At 48.6% G+C, this 25102-nt stretch overlaps 1 protein-coding gene across 1 annotated transcript in view; it reads left to right on the top strand.

Moving 5' to 3' along the window:
- LOC103271036 (aldehyde oxidase 2) overlaps window positions 1-25102 on the top strand; it is a 95318-nt gene that overhangs the window by 15100 nt on the left and 55116 nt on the right. Inside the window, exons 7-15 of the mRNA XM_021717798.1 lie at window positions 1875-1964; window positions 3710-3790; window positions 6844-6988; window positions 9346-9438; window positions 14731-14882; window positions 16758-16851; window positions 18378-18487; window positions 20731-20915; window positions 21750-21933. Of these exons, the coding sequence (XP_021573473.1) occupies window positions 1875-1964; window positions 3710-3790; window positions 6844-6988; window positions 9346-9438; window positions 14731-14882; window positions 16758-16851; window positions 18378-18487; window positions 20731-20915; window positions 21750-21933 (1134 nt within the window). The remainder of the gene's footprint in view (window positions 1-1874; window positions 1965-3709; window positions 3791-6843; window positions 6989-9345; window positions 9439-14730; window positions 14883-16757; window positions 16852-18377; window positions 18488-20730; window positions 20916-21749; window positions 21934-25102) is intronic.

Here is a 25102-nt window from a genome sequence, read left to right on the forward strand (position 1 = left end):
ACAGGCATGCGCTACCACACCCAGCTAATATTTTTGATTTATTGTAGAGATGAGATCTTGCCAAGTTGCCCAGGCGGGTCTCGAACCCACAGGCTCAGGCAATCCACTCACCTCAGCCTCCCAAAGGTGCGTGATTACAGGCTGAGCCACTGAGCCTGGACCCACACTTTAGAGGGACTCTCTCTGGTCCTCCTCCAGCGATTCTCAAGAGTTCACGGAGCCAAGGTGACTTGCCCACCTGGAGCTTCCCTCCTTTTCTAGACCATTCTCCATGTGTGATCTTGACCCCACTCTTAGGCCAAACACAGCCTCTTTCCTGAGGACACCACGGGTAGATCACAACAGCAGTATCTGTACCCCTAGGTCAGAGGGCAGCCAACAAGCGGCTGTTTGTCGAGGGAGTGGAAGAGCTAGGCCATTCATACTGGGGTGCTCACACAGGCATTTGGGGCCCCTTGCGGTACAGAATGAAGCTGGCATGGAAGAAATAGGCATTAGGCCACAGGCAGAGCTCCACAAATAGCAGAGGAGGGTCTAGAAGTAGACTAGCAGGTGTGTCCCACACTCTAGAGCCAGGCAGACCCGTACATGCATGGCCCAGGCAGGTACTGCCACACGGGGGAGCCAGAGGTGACAAGCTGAGAAGTAAAATAATAGCTGATGAGCCCAGCAAGTTGCCAGTGTAAATAGAAAAGCGATTGTGAAATACAAATAACAGAAATCAAAGGAAGCTTCTTTCCCCCACAGAGATGGAGGTTATCCACCCCTCCAGGCATACAGATTCTGGGACAAAATGCAATCAGGCAAAAGGCAAACATGAAATTGACAGGCTGCCCAATAGCCACCAGGTCCCACGGGACTTTAATTGGTGAAGTAACCCAGCCCCAGAGGGAAGTCACAAGGCTGATGTCGACTAGACTAAGAGAAGACTGACTTTTCCTGTTGCTGGTGCCCCAGGGTCATCATGGAGGCACTCAGAGATTTGAAGGAGAGCAGAGCCACTGCTCGTTTGGTCCGGCTGTTTTTGCTACTTGGGCAGGTTTAGGAAGATGGTGCTGGAGACGCTCAGGTGGTGTCTGGAAGAAAGTGTTTTGTTAGATGCTTAGAAATTGTTTGAGGGAAAAGATACAAGAGAGAAATTCGGAGGGAATGGGAAATTCTGTCATCTTCATCAGCAACCTATTCCCAGACAACCAGGCAGGTCCCAAAGGTCTGTCATCTGGCTACCAAAACTATCTTCCCTTCTTCTCCTCCTCCTACTCCTCTTCTTCTTCCTCCTCCTCCTCTTCCTGCTGTCTTTCTTCTTCTTTCTCCTCCTCCTTCCTCCTCCTCCTTCTTTGCTTTTTCTTTATCTTTCTTCAGGCTCTTATATGAATTATGATATTCTATATTGTTGAATCATATATACAATAGAGAGTGGGTAAGTTGCTATTGCCTTGGAAAGCATCTTTAAAAAGCAATTAATTTTACCACTAGAAATTAACCTAAAAATTATATATGTACACAAAGCATACATGTGATTAACACAAATGTTCATATATTATATACTATATAAATACACTAGTACAATCCCAAATATATGTTATGCCAAAATATCATCAGTGGAATCAGGTAATGATAGTTTGTTTCTTTTATACATTTTTATGTTTTATGTCATATATTATGTTTTGTCATATCATATATTTATATAGTTATATGTATCATTTTATTTTAAAACTAAAGCAAAAAAAGGCCTTGTGTGATTATCCCTGTTCCAAGAGAAATTTACCCCACGAAAATGACTTTAAAATTCTGCAGTCTCATTTAAATGGCCAACATCTCATTTTCCATTTACCTGCTAAAAAAGTTCTTAATCTAAGCATTTTCCTTCTTAGGAGTCAAAAGCCTGTCAGCAGAAAGGAGAAGGAAAATGCTGCTTGGAACAGGAAGAAAACGATCTTTCCTCCCTCAGCAGGGAGAGTGACGTGAGTCCCTTGGCGCTTGTTAGTTTTAAGGCTCCCTCTCTGCCCCCAACCCACCAAGCGCATGCCATGCGCAAATGAGCACTTTTCATCTGGGCACGGGGTAAGGGTGGTCCACGCCCACACTCGTGCTCCCCTTTGTAGTCTGAAAGGCAGAATCACTAGGAAAACAAAACACCCAGACAGAAGAAAAGCACCTGCTCCAGCTCAGGATGGGTCACCTCCTCAGAGGCAGATGGAATTCTGTACCCACTCCCAGTGTCCTCCGTCGCTGTCTCCTCCTTTGTAGACCGAGGGCGCTGCGACCACAGAGGGCTGCGGAGCCACCCACAATCAGTGACCAAAGGCCCCACAGCGGAAAGTCTATAGCCTTAAACTGTCCAGTCTCTGGTCTAGAAAGTCGAGATACTAGTTTCCAGAAAAAGAGCCACTTCCAGATTCTCCAATGAATGACTTAAAGAAGTTGAAATGCAGGATAAAATAGAGAACTGGCTTCCTGTGACCAAGGAAATCTGAAAACACAGACGGGCCTTAGACAGGACTCTGCCCATCAGTCCCAGCTGAGGCTCCGCATCTCCATCCTTTTCCCCATTCTTGGCTCCACCTCTCACTTAACTTGGGTCTGAAGAAAGTATGCGACCCACCAGAGAGTTGTTGCTTAAGGAAAGTGGGCTGCAACCCCACAACCACCTCGCAGAGAATCAGTGCCTTGGTGGGATCAGTACATGCTAAAGTCAGTTTGTTTTGTTTTGTTTTGTCAGGGTCTCACTCTGTCGCCCAGGCTGGATTACAGCCTATAATCCCAGAACTTTGGAAGGCCAAAGCAGGAGAAGCTCATGAGCCCAGAAGTTCGAGACCAGCCTGGGCAACACAGTGAATCCTCAACTCTACAAAAAATCAAAAAAATGGCTACACATGGTGGCACCCACCTGTAGTCGGAGCTACTCAGGAGGCTGAGGTGGGAGGATCACCTGAGCCCAGGAGGTCAAGGGTGCAGTGAGCTGTGATCATGCCAATGCACTCCAGCCTGGATAACAGAGTGAGACCTTGACTCAAAAAAGAAAAAAGAAACAAAAAAAGAAAAGAAGAAAAGTTTCTTGGCAATAAGTGTTTTCCAAAGCTAATACAGACCTGATTCAAAGTACAATTATAGTTTGGGCAACTTTTCACTGTGCTTTAGTTTCCTAATGGGTAAAATGGAGATAAATTACTTTCTATCATACAATTATTGTGAAGGTTAAGTAAATTATTAATATATGTAAAAGTACTTGGAGCATAAACACTCAATATATGTTAACTATTGTTATGAAAGTCGGAGTGTATGTGCGTGTGTGTGTGCGCGCACGTGCGTGCTTATGCATGGGTGTGTAGGTTTGGAGTCATTTTTACTTAAACTACAGGACTTCTCAGAGCTTTTAGTTTTCTGAATCCTGAGTTGGGAAGAAAGAGGATAGTGACTGGGACACTGGAGAGAGGACTTCCCTAACTGATTTAACCTCTGATGGTTTTTTCATACTCTCTTGGAGTTTCCCAGAATACCCTTTGCAGAATTCCACAGGATACTCTTTCCTTTAGATGAGGGGCAAATTGGTATTTCTCTTACAACAAGAGTCTTGTTTTAAATTATTTGGTTTGAACTATGTCCCTGTACAAGAAGAATAGGAGAGTTATTACTGTGTTCCTCTTGCCTAATTCCTGTAAAGAATCACAACAGTTTCCACGGCTATCTCCCTCTTCTCTCTATCAAGACCTGCACAAAATTATTTGCAAAAGAGGAGTTCCAGCCCTTGGACCCTACCCAGGAGCTCATCTTTCCTCCAGAACTCTTGGTAAGAGGAGTTGGATATTTTATCTGCTCGTTTAAATATCATGAGTTATAAACTGTTTTATGAAGCTGCTATTTTCCTTCCTGTGAAAGTCAAGTTGTGGAGACATTTACTCAGAGCAAGACACCTGCTACCCTTCCCCATCCTCCCACCCAGCTCCCCATGCCCTGACTAGACCAGACACTCTCCCTGAAGCCAGGGCTGAGGCTGTTCCTTTTTTTAATTTTTTTTTTTTTTGAGTTAGAGTCTCACTGTCACCCAGACTGGAGTGCAGTGGCCGCTCCCGGCCACCGCAGCCTCGACCTGCTGGGGCTCCAGCAATCCTTCCGCCTCAGACTTCCAAGTAGCTGGAACTACAGGCGCGCGCTACCACACCTGGCTAATTTTTTTGATTTATTGTAGAGATGAGGTCTCACTGCCCAGGCGGGTCTCGAACCCGCGGGCTCAGGCAATCCACTCACCTCAGCCTCCCAAAGGCATGGGATTACAGGCTGAGCCACCGAGCCCGGCAAGGCTGTTTCTTAAAATGACTTCCTCATTCCTCTCACCATCGCTGTCTGTAGGGGGCACAGGACTGTGCAGGAGACGGCACCACTGGACTCCCCTTTGTCCTCTGGTCACTCCAGCACACTGACCTGAGGAGCACCTCCAGGAGAGCCCCACTCCCTCACCCTACCTCCCACTAACATCTCCAGCTTTGTTCACAGGCTGCCAGCGGTCCCAACCTATAACATACAAGGGGGACCAAAAAACCCCAGATTTTGTTTATAAAAAATTGTGTATTTATTTACATGTCTAAACTTCAGTCACTTTCAAAGTACTCCCCGTTTGATGCAGTGCTACCTGTTGAGATGCTTTTTTCACTGCTCAGAACAGTTTTTGAACTCATCCATTTTGATGCCTTAGTGCTTCTGCCATTTTTTTGTTTCTCTTCTTCCATATCAGCAAAACATTTCCCTTTGAGGATTTACTTCATGGGGGCTGGAGATCACTCTGGGCAAGGTCAAGTGAATAGGGAGGATGGGGATGGGGTCTTGCCGTTTGGGGTCAAAAACTGCTAAACACTCAACACGGGGTGGGCAGGTGCACTCATAAATCACCCATTATGAAATGGGCAAACATGTTAAAAGAATCTCCAAAGAAAATTCACTGAAACTAAATGCTGCATCTCACCACAATACTAGTTGGTACACTGATGCTGATGGGTTCCTAGAACACTTACTTAGTGGGGAAAACTTCCTGTACTACAAGGAAGCTGCCCTCCAAAAGATAATTCTGATTTTTGGGGGGGACCTCCTTGTACCTGTTTCTGAAGGGGTTCTGATGTGCTTACTCATTCATTCAACAAATATTTATCCATCCAGCAACATGCCAGGCACTGTTCTAGGTACTGAATATACAGCAAAGAGCAAAACTAATGCAATACCTGCCCTCAAAGAGCTTGTCATCTGGTAAAAGAGACAGACAATGAGCAAAGTAATAGACAAAAGATACAGTGTAGACAGGCATGGTGGCTTACACCTGTAATCCCAGCACTTTGGAAGGTAGAGGAGAGAGTTCGAAACCAGCCTGGGCAACTTGGCGAGACCTCATCTCTACAATAAATCAAAAAATTATCCAGGTATGGTGTGGCACATGCCGGTGATTCCAGCTACTTGAAAGACTGAGGCAGAAGAATTGCCTGAGCCCAGCAGGTCAAGGCGGCGGTGGCTGTGAGTGTGCCACTGCACTCCAGCCTGGGTAACAGAGTGAGACTCTGACTTAAAAAAACAAAAAAAAGATACAGTGTGTTAGCAAGTGACAAGTATTAAGGAGAAAAAGTAAAATCGAGAAGAAGGATCAGATGCAGGGAGTTGCCATTTTAAATATCCTGGCAAGAGAAAACTTCTTGAGAAGGCAACCTTTGAAGAAAGTCTGGAAGGAAGTGAGGGTGCCAGCCCCCACAGCTGAAGCGTGTGGGAGGAGAGCATGAGGCAGTTGGAACAGCAAGTGCCAAGATCCTAAGGCTGGGAAATCACCTGGCCTGATCAAGGGATAGAGCCGAAGCCAGCCTGACTGGAGAGGAGTCAGCAATGGTGGGTCAGGGAGCTGTCAGTAGAACTGCTGGACTTCACACAGCTGGGCTTTTGCTCTGCGTGAGCTGAGATGCTAATGGGAGGCTGGACAGAGGAGGGACGTGCTCCAATGGGAGTTGTGATGGGATGATTATGGCTGATATACTGAGAACGGCCTGCAGAGGGGAAGGGAAGGAGCACCGCTCCGCCAGGGGACTGAAGCTGTTCTGGGTGATGGCGGTGGCCCTGCCAGGCTGCTGGGTGGGAGGTGGTGAGGAGCAAACGGGTTCTGGATGTATTTGGGAAGAAAAGCCAGCCTGACTTGCTGATGGGTGTGATGTGGGTGTGGATGAGAAAGAAGCCAAGGCTGACTGTGGGGTTTGGAGGCTGGAAGGGTGGGGTGGCCATTTTCAGAGACTTCAGAAGAACAGGAGGTTGTTGCTTTTGGGGGTTCCTCTTTGGAGACTGGGAGAGGGGTTAAATATGAGAAGCTCAGTTTGGACAAATTAAATTTGAGATGCCTATGACCCATCTAAGAGATTACATCAGCCAGGCACAGTGGCTTACATTTTGGGAAGCCGAGGCACAAGGATTGCTTGAGGCCAGGAGTTTGAGACCAGCCTCGACAACATAGCAAAACTCCATCTCTACAAAATATTTTTTTGAAAAATTAAAACAAAAAAAGGGAGGGACATCAAGTCTAAATTCAGATGTGAGTCTGGGTTTCAGAGGAGAAAATCCAGGCTGAAAATATTAATTTAGGAGCATGAGTATAATTATGAATGCCCAACGACAAGAGCCAGGTTACGTCGTCACTTGTTCCCAAAAAGCCCTCTACTGATGAAAATGCAGGCACACCAATGGGTGTGGTGAGACCCCCTCAGGGCAGGTGGATCCCGGAGCCCCTGATGTCTCTCTCAAGGAGCATGTCTCTATCTGGAACCTCGCATAACCCTGGGGGACGGCACACACATGAGCATACTCCTTGTCCTATGCCCTTAGAGGATGGTGGAGAACCCAGAAAAACAAACGCTGACCTTTCGTGGAGAGAGGGTTACCTGGATCTCTCCTGGGACCCTCACGGATCTTCTAGAGCTGAAAGTGAAGCACCCCGAAGCCCCCCTCATCCTGGGCAACACCTCGCTGGGTAAGTGATCACAGAGGGTCTCACTCCACCATGAATGCCGAGCTGCGCTCCTGTCCCTCACTCTGTTATCAGCCTACGGAAACTACTTTTTGGGGAAGAAAACTCATTCTTTTTTGGTTTAGTTTGGTTTGGTTGGTTTGGTTGGGTTGGGTTGGGTTTTTTAGAAACAGGGTCTTGCTCTGACTCCCAGGCTGGTGTGCAGTGGTGCAACTATAGTTCATAGTAACCTGGAACTCCTGGCTCAAGTGATCCTCCTGCCTCAGCCTCCCAAGTGTGCACCACCATGTCTAGCTATTATTTGGGGTTGTTGTTTTTTTAATGTAGTGTAGAGATAGGATCTCACTGCGTTGCCCAGGCTGGTCTTGAACTCCAGGCCTCAAGTGATCCTCTCATCTCTGCCTCCTGGAATGCTGGGGCTATAGGCCTGAGCCATCACAGCCAAATGGCCAAAACCTCATATTTTATAGTAAAGCCAGTGGTCTCCAAAGTTAGATGTGTATATGCCCTGGTAGTATGCAGCGTGACCCCTTGAGGTATGGGGAGAAAGTATTAGAGGGTTTTTAATCATTCAATTTATCTTGTCCTTTTTTTTGTCTTTGTTAACTATTGACTAAACATAATAGAATTTCCTAAAATATTATAGGGCTATTAACAATACAGCACACACTCAGTTTCCACTCACACCCACTTTAAGAACGCAAACTTGACCAAGAACTCGGAAGGCCCTGTGAGCCCCTCAAACCGCATGTCCTACCCTTCCCTTTCTTCTTGACGAGATTTATCAGCCTGAATTTTGTGTTGCTCAATTACTTCCTTTTCTTAAAATAAGTTTACATATAACTTGAATTCCTAAACAAGATGGAAGATGATGTTTTGTTTTGCATATATATATATATTTTATTTTTTTTTTTATTTTATTTTTTTTTTTTAATGAAACAAGATCTCACTCTGTGACCCAGACTGGAGTGCAGTGGCATGATCACAGCTCACTGCAGCCTCCACCTCCTAAGCTCAACCAATCCTCTGTCTCAGTGGGACTACAGGCACGCACCACCACACTTGGCTAATGTTTTGATTTTTTGTAGAGATGAGGTCTTTCTATGCTGCCCATGCTGGTCTCAAATTCATGGGCTCAAGCAATTCTCCCACCTTGGCATCCCAAAGTGCTGGGATTACAGGTGAGAGACACTGCATGTGGCCTTGTTTTGCTATTCTTAAACTTCACATGAGTAGCCCAGTACTGTTCTACTCTTCTGTGATGTGCTCTACTTACTCTGCACTCTCACCTGAGAGTTGCCCATGTGGCTGCGCACGTCCATATCATCTTCCATACGTGAACTTGGAGCGATGTCTATTCTATTGCGAGAGGACAGCTTGTCTAAACAGCTCTAGTTCTTCCCAAGCTTTGGCTATTAGGAGTATTCTTCTCATGTCTCCAGGCACCTGTGTGCAAGAATGCTCTGAAAGCTTCTGGGGCCAGGTTCAGCGACTCAGCCAGTAATACCAGCACTTTGGGAGGCTGAGGCAAGTGAATTACCTGAGCCCACAGTTTCGAGACCAGCCTGGGCAATTTGGTGAGACCTCATCTCTACAATAAATAAATAAATTAGCCAGACGTGGTAGTGCACACCTGTAGTTCCGGCTACTTGGAAGGCTGAGGCAGAAGGATCACCGGAACTCAGCAGGTCAAGGCTGTGGTGGCCATGAGCATGCCACTGCACTCCAGTCTAGGCGACAGAGTGAGACTCCCAACTCAAAAAAAAGAAAGAAAGTTTCTGGGCCTTCTCATTTCCTAGTTTTATATCTAAGTAGGGGGTGCATACATAAATGCATACATATATGAGAGTGTGTGCTCCATACCTTTGTTTGGGAGGGGTGTGTGACAATGGCCTTCACACCTATGCACATTTATTGTCAATCTTTACAATTTTGTATATTAATATCTTGATGAGGCCGGGTGCTGTGGCTCACATCTGTAATCCAAGCACTTTGGGAGGTAGAGGCAGGAGGATCGCTTGAGCCCAGGAGGAAGGATCACTTGAGCCAAAACTAGCCTGGGCAACATAGCAAGACCTTGTCTCCACAAAAAAAAATCGAAAAATTAGCCAGGCATGGTAGCATATGCCTGTAGTCCCAGCCACTTGGAAGGCTTAAGTGGAAAGATTGCCTGAACTCAGGAAGTCAAAATTGCAATAAGCCAGGATTGTACCGTGGCACCCCAGCTCAGAAACAAAGTGAGATCCCAACTCAAATGTGTATATACTATATATTATACATCTTGATGAGAACATTTCAATAGGGGGGATAAAATGCATTTTCTCTTTCTGAAGTGTCTCTAAAATGTATTTGCTCTTCAGGACCTGCCATGAAATCTCAAGGACGTTTTCACCCCATTCTCCTGTCTCCTGCTCGGATCTTGGAGCTGAGGATGGTAACTGAAACTAGTGACGGTGAGTCCCTGGTATTCTTAGAAAGCTGTCGGAGAGGGATCTTGCACTAAGCTTATGCCTGCCAAATACCCCGAACCTCCTCATCTATCTTGTCTGTACTGTTGCCAACTTGTCATTCTCTAATGTGATGTGACATCCCCACCATGAAACTTTACTGTCAAAATCTTTTTAGGGGCCGGATGCAGTGGCTCACACCTGTAATCCCAGCACTTTGGGAGGCTGAGGTGGGTGGATTACTTGAGCCCAGGGGCTCAAGACCAGCCTGGGCAACATAGCAAAACCTCATCTCTATTAAAAAAAAAATCAAAAGAGTATCTGGGCAGGGTGGCCTGTGATTATAGTCCCAGCTACTTGGGAGGCTGAGGTGGGAGGATCACCTGAGCCCAGGAAGTCAAGGTTATGGTGAGCCATGATGTACCACACTGCCCTTGAGCATGGGCAACAGAGTGAGACGAAAGAAAGAAAGAAAGAAAGAAAGAAAGAAAGAAAGAAAGAAAGAAAGAAAGAAAGAAAGAAAGAAAGAAAGAAAGAAAGAAAGAAGGAAGGAAGGAAGGAAGGAAGGAAGGAAGGAAGGAAAGAAAGAAAGAAAAAGAAAGAAAGAAAGAAAAAGAAAGAAAGAAAGAAAAAGAAAGAAAGAAAGAAAAAGAAAGAGAGAGAGAAAGGGAGAGAGGGAGGGAAAGCTGGGGAATGTGCTTAGATTTATCTGAAAACTTGGCATTGATCAGAAGGGAGAAGAGAGGATGACAGGGTGGGAGAATGGGCAACTGACCCAAGCAGGGTTACGACGGGCACCCTTGCCATCTCCACCCAAGGATCATTTAGCCCCTTGTTTTCCAACTTCTCTTGAGCTCCACAACCCTGCCTGTGTGAAGGAGAGGGGACACTTTTCACCACCCCCCATCTCTGAGCCCCCCGTGTCTGTCCCCCAGAGGGCCCTTCAAAGCACAGTTCAAAGTCCTCATTATGACTCACATCTCTCATCTCATAGATGAGAAGGCCAAGATGCAGAAGGAAAGCAGACTGGCCAGAGGTCCCCAGGCTGGCTGGTGGTCCAGGTTACAAGGACTCCCACTTCCAGTTCGCCCCCAGTCTGTCCACAGCCCATCCAGTAGGCTATTTGAATTGACTGCTCAGTGTGGTCTCTGCAGCCAAAGCAGAGTCAGATTCTGAAATCTGAAGACACAATGCACGGGCCTCTGGGCCTCTTGAAATTAAGGCGTGAGTACCCTCTAGTGGCTTTCAGGAAACTTTCCCAGTTCTCAAGCTTTTCCCAAGGCCCAGATGCATGAAGGACTCTGGAACAGATGCGTACACCACCAGTACACCCTGGAAAAAAACCTCCATGACAGCCGTATTGTTGACTGACACACTGACACGTTTGTTTAAATTTTATGCACTCGTCCTTATCACGTCCATATTTGGCTGAGTCTACTTTTTTTTTTGAGTCAGGATCTTGCTCTGTCACCCAGACTAGAGTGCAGTGGCACAGTTATAGCTCACCACAGCCTCAAGCTCCTAGGCTCAGGCAATCCTCCCGCCTCAGCCTCCCAAGTAACTGAAACTACAGGTGTGTACCATGATGCCTGGCTAATTTTTTTACTTGTATTTTTCTGTAGAGACAAGGTCTCATTGTTTCCCAGGCTGGTCTCCATCTCCTGGGCTCAAGTGATCCTCCCACCTCAGCCTCCCAAGGGGCTGTGATTATAGGCCTGAGCCACCATGCCCAGCCTTGGTATACATTTTTCTTCCTCAAAATCTTCAGTCTAGTGAGTGACCCAGAAAGCCATTGTGTGTATCCCGTGGGCCCATGAACTCTGGAAAGCCTGGAGTTCAAATGAAATACTCTTTCTGAGATTCAAAACTTGAAGTTCTTTTTAATCACACTGGAATGCAAGCTAGGTTTTTTTTATCAGAGGTGGAGTAACATATGAATAGAACCACAGTAAGTAGAATGTCCTCTGTGTGGCCTCGCACTGAGTGTGTCACATCCAGCACAAAGCGAGGTGAGGACGTGGGTGAGAGAAGCAGGATGGTCAGGCTTCAGACTGGATTTGATATCTTAGGAGGACTTGGATTACAAAGCAGATGGGGTATTTCAAGCCCCCGGAGCCAGACTACACCTTCCTGCCCACGCCAGGTAAGGGGAGTGATGCAGGCCTGTGCGGTGCTTCTGACCTTCTTAATAATATTGATAATTATTATTATTATAACAGAAGACCTTTTGTTTCTCCTCATATAGGGCTGGGTCTTCTGCTTAGGAAGAAGAAATTATATGATGGAAAACAGATGTGGCTTCCTAGCACTCTGCTAACATAAGGCTAGGATTTTTTGCAAAAGTTAGAAACCAGGCTCCAATGGAAACTGTGGGAGTGGGGTGGGATCAGATCCTGTGTTGATGGGTCTGGGGTGGGATCAGACCCCATTGCTGATGGGTCTGGAGTGGGATCTGACCCCATGCTGATGGGTCTGAGGTGGGATCAGATCCCGTGTTGATGGGTCTGGGGTAGGATCTGACCTCATCTTAATGGGTCTGGGGTGGGATCAGATCCTTTGTTGTTGGTTCTAGGGTGGGATCTGACTCCATGCTGATGAGTCCGGGGTAGGATCTGACCCCGTGCTGATGGGTCTGGGGTGGGTCTGACCCCGTGTTGATGGGTCTGGGATGGGGTCTCACCCTGTGCTGATGGGTCTGGGGTGGAATCTGACCCCATTTTGATGGGTCTGGGTGGGATCTGATCCCGTACTGATGGGTCTGGGGTGGGATCTGACCCTGTGTTGATGGGTCTGAGGTGGGATCTGACCCCATGTTGATGGATCTGGGGTGGAATCAGACCCCGTGTTGATGGGTCTAGGATGGGATCTGATCCCGTGCTGATGAGTCTGGGGTGGGATCTGACTCTACGTTGATGGGTCTGGGGTGGGATCAAACCCCAGGCTGATGGGTCTGAGGTGGGATCAGATCCTGTGTTGATGGGTCTGGGTGAGATCTGATCCCGTGTTGATGGGTCTGGAGTGGGATCAGACCCTTTGCTGATGGGCCTGGGATGGGATCTGACCCCCTATGAATGGGTCTGAGGTGGGATCTGACCCCATGTTGTTGGGTCCAGGGCAGGATCTGATCCCATGTTCATGGGCCCAGAGTGGGATCCGACCCCGTGTTAATGGGTCTGGGGTGAGATCAGACCCCGTGTTGATGGGTCTTGGGTGGGATCTGACCCTGTGTTGATGAGTCTGGGGTGGGATCAAACTCCTTGTTGATGGGTCTGGGGTTGGATCTGACCCTGTGTAGATGGGTCAAGTGTGGGTTCAGACCCCATGTTGATGGGTCCGGAGTTGGATCAGACCCCAATTTGATGGGTCCAGGGGGGAATTAAACACTGTGTTTGTCTAGGGTGGGATCTGACCCTGTGTCAATGGATCTATTGTAAGATTTGACCCCATGGCTATGGGCTGTGGGTGTAATCAGATCCCCTGTTACAGGGTGCCTTTTAGGAAACACTGAATCAGAAACAGTGTGAGAACTTCAGGCATAGATATTCCAGGGAGGAGAGACAGTTTTGTTGCTTTTCAGCAAGATTTCTTAGCTCAAAGCGAATAAGGAGTGGTCAGAGTTTCCCTCACCTGCCCAGTCTGCTGAGATTACTGAGGTTCTGGGCTGTGTATGCATCCATGGGCAAAGGGAAGAAGTGTCGTGCCAAGTGCATCTTCAGTATTGATGTCAAGTGGGAGGGCGAGATATTCTCAGAGATGAATCAACAAGAGGAAAGTCAAAGTCCAACCTGAAACCTGATTTAAAACAAAAAAAAACAGACTAACTGAAGTGAGAGCCCAGCCTAGCCAGTGAGATCAAGCCAAACCCTATGTTAGTGTCTCATTCTGCAAACCCCAGGATCAAAGGGTTAATTGTAAAAGGCACCTAATTCATCTCCTGATGGTTTGGGTAAGGACTTCACTTTGGAAGGCTGGCTTGAACCCTCTCACCTCTACTAAGAGAAGCCCTAGAGCTCGCACTGGTCTCCTGTCAGTCCTCACAAGCACCGTTGTAACACTTGTTAAAATGTTGAATTATTTCCTTGCCAGTTAGCAAATAGCTTTGCCCAGTGCTGCTGGACACTCTCGCGTTACTACCCTGATCCCTTCCCAGGAACCCCCACCTTCCTCACCCAACATAAAGCCAGGGGCTGCTCCTAACCTGGGCTGTGTTCATTCTGATTGGCCAGTGCCCCTCACAAAACTGATTGTTGAACATTTTGAATATCAGGTGTGAAAACTGCTCCAAAGCATCATTGGTTTGAGACAATGACCTGAGGAACTTAACGACCTCTGCCATGATTGTAATGCCTTCAGATCTATCCCTCTTCATTACAAAGCAGCTTTGCATAGTGTCACCATGATCAATCAGGAAAGTTCCAGTAGTGTCTGCCACCTGCAAGTTTTTACTCTCATTCCCTCTCTCTAGCCTCTATTTCCTCATGTCTGTCCAAAGAAGGTTGTGGGCTATCCCAGGTTGCATGGAAGAACTACTTGGTAGACTTTTTTCTTTTTTTTTTTTTTTTTTTTGATTTGGAGTCTCACTCCATTGTTCAGGCTGGAGTGCAGTGGCATGCTCACGGCCACCCCAGCGTCGACCTGCCTGGACTCCCACAATCCTTACGCCTCAGCCTTCCGAGTAACCAGAACTACAGGTGCACGCTACCACACCCGGCTAATTTTTTTATTTATTGTAGAGATGAAGTCTCACCAAGTTGCCCAGGCTGGCCTTGAACCCATGGGCTCAGGCAATTCACTCACCTCGGCCTCTCAAAGTGCTGGGATTACAGGTGTGAGCCACCGAGCCCGGCCAGGAAGACTTTAAAAAGCCCCGGAGGCCAGATATGGTGGCTCACGCCTGCCATCACCTATAATCCCAGCACTTTGGGAGGCCTACATGGGAGGATTGCTTGGGCAACATAGTGAAACCTCATCTCTTAAAAACCCAGAAAACTATCCAGGTGTGGTGGCATATGCCTGTAGTCCCAGCCACTTGGGAGGCTAAGGAGGGAGGATTGCCTGAGCCCAGGAGCTGTGATCATGCCATTGCATTCCAGTCTGGGTGACAGAGTGAGATACTGACTCAAAAAAAAAAAAAGCCCCAGAGGTTGTGATTTCGTTGATGAGGGAGTGGGGACTTTGGTCCATTTTTGTGTTCTCTGAGATTCCCTGAGCAGCACCTGCTGCACACTAAGGCCCTGGTGCCATGATTGCAATTCAGTGGTTCCTCCCATGTCACTAGTGAAAACAGTCTCTTTCCAGGACTGACGATCGGTGCTGCCTGCCCCCTGGCGCAGATGAAGCACATCTTGGCTAAGAGCATAGCCGAGCTCCCGGAGGAGAAAACCCAGACGTACCGGACCCTCTTGAAGCAGCTGAGCACCCTGGCAGGACAGCAGATCCGGAATGTAGCAGTACGTTCCCTGGTTCCAATTGCAGGATGCAGCACACCTGCTTCTGAATCTCACTGAGGCACTGGCGTGTGCATCAGCAGAACCAGAAGGCAGAAGGGTCTCAGCAGATTGAAATGATAGGCGCAATGTATAAATATTTAAAATTAGGCCAGGTGCAGTGGCTCATGCCTGTAATCCCAGCACTTTGGGAGGCTGAGGTGGGAGGATGGCTTGAGCTCAGGAGTTCGAGACCAGCCTGAGCAATATAGTGAGACCTTGTCTCTAAAACAATTTTTTTTTAATTAGTCAGGTGTGGTGGCATGCGCCTGTACTCCTAGCCACTTGGGAGACTGACATGGAAGGATAGTCTGAGCCCAGACGGTCGAGGCTGCAGTAAACTGAGATTGTGTCACTACACTCCAGCCTGGGCAACAGAGTGAGACCCCGACTTAAAAAAAATTAGCATTATTTAATAAAATACATTTTAAAAAACTAGAAGTCAAGGTCAACTGAGTGACTAAGCAGCAAGACAAGTAGAAAAAAGGATGTTACAGTTTTGCTAATTCAGTCTTAGGCAGCATTAACAGAAATGTAGTATCTGAAACAAGGAGGATAGCTTCTCTACTCTGGACTGCCTGAACCACAGCTGGAGAAGAATGCTCAGACCTGGGAGGTGCACTTTAAAGTTGGGTTGTTTTTGACCCCAGAAGAAAGGAGAAGTGACATAGTCAGGTTTTCAGAACACACGGGCTTCTCCTCCTATATACCCAGACCGTGTTTTAGAAATTCTTGAAATACGGGCATTAGGAGAGGACACATTTCCTTTGAAAAGAATTCTCAAGTGAGAAAAATTCCAGAATATTCTGTCCTCAGTCAGAAACTCTGACTAGACGCCCTGGAACCTGGCAGGAGAATGAGGGGTTGGAAACCACCCCAAAAGGAGATGAGAGTGGGAGGGGTCAGGCAAAGGGAGCATGAGGGCTGCCTTCAGATGTGTATAGATTCCTGGGTTCAAATGTGTTGTCACCTCTCGTCACAGTGGGTAGAAGCAAGGCTGAGAGGTAAGGTCCAGGAGGCAGGTCTCACTCAGCTCAGGGAAACAAGAAATGTAGAATGGGCTGTCCACAGAGGAATGGGGTTTCCTGGTTTCGCCTGTGTTCCAGGCCACACCACAGCACCCCATGTGGCTGCGGATTCCTTCCTTATGTGAGGGGTTGTATTGAGCTGAACACTGGTCACTCCCCTCTCAAGTCCTGAGTCTACAGGCCTCCTGAGGTCCAGCAAGGGCTCCCAGGGAGAGGGAACGGGCAAGTCTCTGTCAGCTGTGTGGAGGCCTCAGACCCCAACATAGCGTATGGCGTCTGGCTGTCTCAGAGGCCCAAGAAGGCAGGAATTAGCTCTTTGCACCCGGAGCGGGCAGCATCTCTGCAGCCAGCACCATGACCACCTGCATTGTGGCCAGGTCGAGTGGGGTGGCTCAGAGCTGGCCACTGGGCCTCATGACTTGGATGCAAATCCCAGGCCTGCTGCTTCCCAGCCAAGGACCTTGGTCAAGTTTCATAACTTCTCCATGCCCCAGTGTCTTCATCTGTAAAATAAGACCTTGGTGTCCCTCTTGCCAGGTTGTTGTGAGGATCTGTAGTTGATATGTCAGGAGGTTGGACAGCACATAGGACACACCTAGTGCGAGGTGGGTGTCAGGTGCCTCAATTCGCTCCCCATCCAGGAGCCCCAGAGGGATCCTTCCAACACACTGGACCCTCCCATCCACCAAGGAGAAAAGGGGGTCTGGCCGAGACTCCTCTTGGCCCTTTCGGGGTTCCTGCAGGGTGCGAGCTGGTGCCCATGGGTGGAGGAGCTGAGGGAGGAGTGACGAGCCGCAGCCCCTCTCCTCAGTCCTTAGGGGGCCACATCATGAGCCGGCATGGCTATTCAGACCTGAACCCAGTTCTTGCTGTGGGCAACGCGACCCTCAACCTGGTGTCACAAGGTAAGCCACCTGCACCCTGGACAGCACCTAGAACCCTCGTGTTGGTGTAGATTTTTAAGGAGTTGCTTAAAGTCAGAGCCCAGGCCCCTGGTTCTCAGTTCACCATGGGGAGCACAGGCGCATGCAGAAGGCACAGGGACACAAGAGGCAGCCGGAGATTCCTCTTGACACCATGCTGGCACGCACGCACACACACACATGCACACACACACAAGCGCACTCACGTGTGCCCACAAATTCATGCTCATACACATGCACATATAATACACATGCACCTATGCACACACATGCATACAAGTACACACATGCATGCAGGCACACATACACAGGCATGCGCACATGTGCACACAACCCAGGACCACACATTCAGCCACGTATTTTGCCTGGCCCACAAACACCAGGGGTAGTGTGCAGAGGCTGAGGTGGGGGTGAGGCTACAGTGCACACCCTCCCTGAGACCTGAGGGACAGGACGGCTCCCTGCCCCTCCTCCTCCTCAGGAGTCCTCCTCCATTAATGCACCTTCTGAGGCCTCCCGTGGTGCCCTCTGAGTTGCCCCCTGGTTGCTGTGTAAAAACCTACAAGTCTGGTGAGGACACACAGTGACATCCAGGGAGGACATTGTGGATCCCTAGGGCCAGGGGAAGCAGGGATTCATAAGAGAAACATCCCGGGGCAGTGGGGGCAGCAGATCAGCCAGCAGACCCTCCTTCGGGGCACCCCTGCCTCCTTCCCACCACACCTACGTCCCAGCCAGCACAGTGATGCCTGTGCCAAGGAGCAAACCCATGTCAGGGTCCCCAGGCCGCCTATAGTTTGGCCTCCTGGAGGAAGCTCCTGTGGTGCCACAAACTGCTTCTCAATCCAGAGGACACAGCTCTGATCACCAAGAGGAGACAGCTGGGCTGGAAGGAGGTTTTGTGAATTGCTCACTTTGCTTTAATGGCATCTCAGAAGCTGACAACAGCAAGAACGAAAAGCAAATTCAGTGATTCGAACTGAATTTAATAGTTAATCAAATCCTGTGTTCACTTTAGTGACAACCTTAAGTGTCACGAAGTGATCATAAACATTGAAAAGGCTGCGTGTAGTTAGGAGGCCTCTGCTGAAAGATAAAAACTGCCAGGTGCGGTGGCTCACACCTGTAATCCCAGCAATTTGGGGGGCCAAGACGGGAGGATCGCTTGAGGCCAGGAGTTCAAAACCAGTCTGGACCACATAGAGAGACCCCCATCTCTACAAATATTTTTTAAAATATTTTTAATGAAAATCTCACCTACCCAGTAGGCCCATAGGGTGAGGAGACTAGGTCCCCATGGCACATGTGCTGTAATTGAAGAGTAAATGTCACGAAGCAGCTGCTGCCCTTTCCTGTGGAGGGAGCAGCCCCTGTGACTTTACCATGGACTCAGACCTCTCCACTGCACTGTGCAGAGGAAGCTGACCTTTCCTTCTCCTCTACCGACATTTAACGTACAGAATAATCTTGCTTTCCTTGTCATTACAGAAATGTCATTTCTTCCACAGAAGGCAGGCGCCAGATTCCTCTGAATGAACATTTTCTTGCTGGGTTGGCAAGTGCGGATCTTAAGCCAGAGGAAATTTTGGAATCTGTGCATATTCCTCATTCTCAAAAGGTAAGAATCCTGTTGGTTGCTTTTTATTTTTATTTTATTTTATTATTTTAAAGCAGGATTTATTGAGAGGATAGAAAAGCTCCCAGAGCAGGAGGGAATCCAAGGGGATTGCCCTTATTCTTATTATTTATTTTTAGAGATGGAATGTCATTCTGTTGTCCAGGCTGGAGTGCAGTAGCAGCATCATAGTTCACTGCAGCCTCACTGCAGGGCTCAAGCAATCCTCCTTCTTCAGTCTCCCAAGTAGCTTGGACTACAGGCATGCACCACCACGCCTGGCTAACTTTTAGAGATGAGGTCTCACTATGCTCCCCAGGCTGTTCTTGAACTCCTGGCCTCAAGCAGTCCTCCAACCTTGGTCTCCCAGAGAGCAAGGATTATAAGCATGAGCTCCTGTGTCCGGCCAGGTTTCTTCTGAGATTGTTTTTCCCTTTTCATAACTGAGTTCAGTCATCTTTTGAAATCTAAAAACAGATGGAAGAAAAATAACTTTGCCCTGGAAACCAGTTTCTGTCCCACTGTGGACTGGTCCAGCACCAAGAGAGCTGAAAGCAGGTAGCTCTGGGTGTGGGTCTGGGACTGCTACGGGTCCATGGGCATCGTCCCTTCATGTCCGTGGGTCCAGGCTCTCCAGCTGTGGACTCTTCCTGGCCCATAGGGGTTGGGGGATCGGCTGTCCCATGCTCTAGTCAACCCCAACAGCCCCCAGAGCCTGAAGGCAGATGTGGCCACCCAACCAGCCACAGCCTTTTGTCCTCACTCCCTGCTCCCTCTGCCTCTTCCAGAGCTGTGCCTAAACCCAAGAGGTCAGTCTTCTCAGAGAAAGGCCACACAACACCACACACACACACACTCATATATACACAATGAGCAAAAGCAGGAGGCAGCTCCTTGTAGAGGAAGTCTTGTGTTACGTTATGCTTTCAACCACATGTGGTCTTCATTAGCTTTTCCTTTAGAATGGAAACTGAAATGTGTTCCCAGCTGGGCATAGTGGCTAGTGCCTAATCACAGCACTTTGGGAGACTGAAGTGGGAAGATAGGTTGAGGCTAGGAGCTCAAGACCACCCTGGGCAACATAGCAAGACCCCATCTCTACCAAAAAAAAAAAAGAAATTTTTAAAAACTAGCCAGGCATGGTAGCACACACCTGTGATCCCAGCTCCTCAGGAGGCTGAGGCAGGAGGATCATTTGAGCTCAAGAGTTGGAGTCTGCAGTGAGCTGTGATCATACCACTGCACTCCAGCCTGAGCAACAACAGAGTGAGACCTTGTCTCTAAAAAAAGAAGGAAAGAAATGTGTTCCCATTCAAGTCCGTGTACAGGCAACAGAGACAGAAAAGCAGGCACATGAAAACACGAGCAACCTCAGTGGCAGTGCAGATGGGAATAAAGGAAGGGCACAGGCTCTTCACTGACCCTGCCTCGGCACACAGCATCACCGCAGGGCCCAATGGGGCAGGCAGCACCTCCTGACTCTTGCTCCCGACACAGGGTTCCCCAATCCACCCTTGGAAAGTTCTTTTTTGAGCTTCACCAAATGGAAAAGTGATCATTTCTACAAACCAAAAAATGCAGTGTGTCTCTTGCACATTGAGCAAACCACCTTTAAAAGCTCCTGGGTGACATTTTGGGAGGCTGAGCTGGGAGATTGCCTGAGCCCACGGGTGCGAGAACAGCCTGGGCAATTTGGCTAGACCTCATCTCTACAATAAATCAAAAAAATTAGCCAGGCATGGTAGCGCGCACCTGTAGTTCTGGCTACTTAGAAGGCGGAGGCGGAAGGATTGCCAGAGTCCCACAGGTTGATGCTGGGGTGGCCATGAGTGTGCCACTGGACTCTAGCCTGGATGACGGAGTGAGACTCCAACTTAAAAAAAAATACCCCTGGGTAAGGAGGGTGCACAGGGAAAGGCATTGGAACCTGGAGGAAACAGCATCAGGAGACATGTCAGCGCAGAGACTTCCGGGCATGCATTCACATGGCGTTCTGCTCAGAGGCACCCTGGCCTTGAAGGGAGAGTGCCGGTGACCTCTGCTCCTTGGGAGTGTCCAGGGCCTTGGAAGGGGGCTTGGGAAGGACACTTGGAACAAGAAGGAACAAGAAGCCCTCGAATCATGCCAGCAGTCCTCTGTGTCCCAGTAGACTGAGTCTAAGTGATGAATCAGTGGCTCCATGAAGCACCAACAGTGCGCTCAGTTTAAATACCTGGGATAACCCCATGTGGCTTTGGTCTCCACAGTGGGGATTCATGTCAGCCTTCCGCCAGGCTCAGAGCCAACAGAATGCCTTACCCCACGTGACTGCAGCCATGCGGGTCCTGTTCAAGGAAGGCACAGACCACGTGGAGGACCTGAGTGTGGCCTACGGAGGGGTGGGGTCCACCACCGTCAGCGCACACACATCCTGCCGGCAGTTCCTCGGGAGGTGAGCGGGGACCTGCCCATCCTCAAGATGACACTTGGCCTTGAATAAAACCAGTGCCAGTCTGGCTCTGGCGGGCATTGGTGAGGCCCTGGGTAGGTGGGGACTCTTCCGGGAAAATCGCTGCTCATTCCTTCTAAGATTTTGCTGAAAGAGCTCAGCCTTATTTTGGCTTTGATTCCTGGATGCCACTCTCAGGTGACCTGAGCTCAGATAGCAGGTGACTTCTTCCCGCCTGCCCTCATCCTCTTGTGCAGGTCAACAGTCCAGAAGACCCACACTGGACAGGGTCTCGCAGCAGCTTACGCTCCGCCCCTGGGCCCACATGATCTTCCCTGGTGAGGCAGTATCCAAGCCTGAGTTCCGTTCAGGTCACTGTGGAATTGACCTTAATGATCTATGTACTCCATACCTGGTCCTAGCATGCGGGCTCCAGAACATGTTTATGCTCAAGCTGTCACAGAACGGGTCCCTTTCTCACCTGCCATGACCCTTGGGCCACTCCAGGCAGCTCCCTTAAGCTTTGGCTACCCTAAGGGGCTTCAGTAGGTGATTTCTTTCTTTCTTTCTCTTTTTTTCTTTCTTTTTTTCTTAAAGATGGGGTCTTGCTAGGTTGCCCTGGCTAGTCTCAAACTCCTGGGCTCAAACAATTCTCCCACCTCAGTTTCCCAAAGTGCTGGGATTATATGCCTGACTTAATTAGGTGATTTCTACGTTCCCTTCCAACCCCTGAAAAGGAAACTCTTGGTCTCTAAAATGTCACTATCCAATACCTAGTGCATGCCATGGGATTGAGCCTGTCCTCTAACTGGTCCCTTCCTGCCTCAATTCTACCAGGCGCTGGACTGAGCAGGTACTGGACGAGGCCTGCAGGCTGGTTCTGGACGAAGTCTCCCTCCCAGGCTCAGCCCCAGGTGGCAGAGTGGAGTTCAAGAGGACGCTAGTGGTCAGCTTCCTCTACAAGTTCTACCTGGAGGTTCTGCAGGGACTGAAGAAGCTAGAACAGCCATTCCCTGTGCCTGTGAGTGCTCTGGCCATATTGGCTTGTGGGGATTACTGTGACAGAGTATCACAGACAGGCCAGGTGTGGTGGCTCATACCTGTAATCCCAGCACGTTGGGAAGCTGAGGAGGGTGGATCACTTGAGCCCAGGAGCTCAAGACCAGCCTACCTGGGCAACAGAGTGAGCCCCATCTTGACAAAAAAAAATCAAAAAATTAGCCGGGAGTGGTGGTGCACACCTGTAGTTCCAGCTACTTGAGAAACTGAGAGGGAAGGATTGCCTGAGCCTAGGAGGTGGAGGCTGCAGTGAGCTGTGATTGTGCTACTGCACTCTAGCCTGGGTGACAGTGAGACCCTGGCTCAAAACAAACAAGCAAAAAGAAGTGCTTACAGACAGGGCTGCTTAACAACAGACATTTAGCATCTCACAGGTCCTGAGGCTGAGGGTCCCAGATCGGAGTGTCAGCAGGGCTGGCTTCTTTGAGGCCGGGAGGAAGAATCTGTTCCAGTTGCTCCCCTGGTCCCTGCTGGCTTGCTGGAGATCTCTGGGTTCCTTGACTGGTGGAAGCATTTCCCTGGTCTCTGCCTTCACGTGTTCTCCCTGCATGGAGGTCTGTATCCTGATTTCTTCTTACAAGGGGAGAGCCACAAAAAACAGGAATCTACTTATAAAAGATTGTATATTTGTTCTTACATGTTTAAACTTCAGTCACCTTCAAAGTACTCTTCGTTTGATGCAATACACCTATTGAGACGCTTTTTCCATTGCTCAAAACAGTTTTTGAACTTGTCCATTTTGATGCCTTTTAGTGCTTCTGCTGTTTTTTTGTTTCACCTCTTCCACATCAGCAAAACATTTCTCTTAGAGGACTTGTTTCATCCAGGGAAACAAACAAACAAAAAAAGTCGGCCAGACTTGGTGGCTTAGCCTGTAATCAATCTCAGCCCTGTGGGAGGCCAAGGTAAGTGGATTGCCTGAGCCCACGGGCTCGAAACCAGCCTGGGCAACTTGGCAAGACCTCATCTCTACAATAAATTAAAAGTTAGCTGGGCATGGTAGCACACGCCTGTAGTTGCGGCTACTTGGAAGACTGAGGTAGAAAGATCGCCAGAGCCCAGCAGGTCGATGCTGGGGTGGCTGTGAGCGTGCCACTACACTCCAGCCTGGGCAGCAGAGTGAGACTCCAACTCAAAAAAAAAAAAAGGTCACTCAGAGACAGATCTGGTGAATAGGGAGGGTGGAGGTACAGGGGTCATGCCGTTTTTGGTCAAAAACTGCCGAACACTCTGCACGGTGTGGGCAGGTGCATTGAACTGCCAGATGTTGTTCATGTAAATCACCCATTATGAAATGTACAAATGCATTGAAAGTATCTCCAAAAAAAATTAACTAAAGCTAGCCGGGCTCGGTGGCTCAGTCTGTAATCCCACGCCTTGGGAGGCTGAGGTGAGTGGATTGCCTGAGCCCGCGGTTCGAGACCCGCCTGGGCAACTTGGTGAGCCCTCATCTCTACAATAAATCAAAAAATTAGCTGGGGGTGGTAGCGCGCGCCTGTAATTCCAGCTACTTGGAAGGCTGAGGCGGAAGGATCGCCGGAGCCCCAGCAGGTTGAGGCTACAGTGGCCCGGAGCGGCCACTGCACTCCAGTCTGGGTGACGGAGTGAGACTCCAACTCAAAAAAATAAAAATTAACTAAAGCTGAACACAGCCTCTCACAACAACACTAGCTGGGACACTGAGGCCGATGGTCCCTGATGCTGAGAGGTAAGCCTAGAAGACTTACCTCTCAGAGAAAGCCAGTTATAAAGGGCCCACCCTCCAAAAGATAATTCTGGTTTTAGGGGGTCCCCCTCATAAAAAGAAGCCAGTCATATTGGATCAGGGCCCTCCCTGATGACCTCATTCTAACTTGGATCAGGGCCCACCCAGATGACCTCATTCTAACTTGGATCAGGGCCCACCCTGATGACCTCATTCTAACTTACTTACCTCTGAAGTGTTTGGACAAGGTCACATTCTGAAAGACTGGGACAAGGACTTCAGCACATAAATTTGGGAGACATGATTTAACCCATAACATCCAGCTCCCCAGGCTGGGTGCCATGGCTCATGCCTATAATCCCAGCACTTTGGGAGGCCGAGATGAGAGGATTACCTGAGCCCACGGGTTCAAGACCAGCCTGGGTAACTTGGTGAGACCATCTCTACAACAAATCAAAAAATTAGGAGGGTATGGTGGCACATGCCTCTAATTCCAGCTACTTGGTAGGCTGAGGCAGATAAAATCACCTGAGCCCAACAGGTCGAGGTTGCAGTGGCCATGAGCGTGCCACTGCACTCTAGCCTGGACAACAAAGAGAGACTCCAACTCAAAAAAAAAAAAATCCAGCTCCCATGTGCTTCATATAGCCATAGGCTCACAGTGTTCCCACAGCCTTTGCAAACTGTCTTGTGTACAACCTGTGCTGTTCGTCATCTGTCACCTGTTGTGGGTCAAGGTTTTAGTTCCCAGCCAGCCCTTCTCCCAGGATCCAGTCCTGAAGGTCTCTACGTGGCTCAAGGCACCCAATGATCCTCAGCTCACAGATGTAGCTGCATGCCCTGAACTATGAAACAACACAGTGCCCCTACTTCTGGTGTGCAATATTTTTCTTTTAAAATCAACTGTATTGGCTGGTGTGGTGGCTCACACCTATAATCTCAACACTTTGGGGAGACCAAGGAGGGAGGATCGCTTGAGACCAGGAATCAAGACCAGCGTGAGCAATATAATGAGATATTGTCTCTATAAAATAAAATAAACTTTATTGATGTCTAATTTACGTATAATAAAATGCACCTATTTAAATTTAACCCATGTTGACAAATGTGTATACCTGGGTAGCTGCCACCTCAAACTAGATATAGAACATTTTCATCACCCTAGAAAGTACTCTGTGCCCCCTTGTGTCACGATCTCACCCCTGCCCAGGCACACACTGATGGCTTTGGTGGCACTATAGAATCATTTTGTTTATTCTAGAATTGTACAATCAATATGAAATGCAAAATGAGCCAGACACAGTGGCTCACACCTGTAATCCCAGCACTTTGGGAGCAGAGACGAGAGGATTGCCTGAGCCCAGGAGTTTGAGACCAGCCTGGGCAACTTGGCGAGACCTCATCTCTACAATAAGTCAAAAAATTA

The sequence above is a fragment of the Carlito syrichta genome, unplaced genomic scaffold, assembly GCF_000164805.1.
Source record: "Carlito syrichta isolate Samal-C Ts95f unplaced genomic scaffold, Tarsius_syrichta-2.0.1 Scaffold311129, whole genome shotgun sequence".
NCBI lineage: Eukaryota > Metazoa > Chordata > Mammalia > Primates > Tarsiidae > Carlito > Carlito syrichta.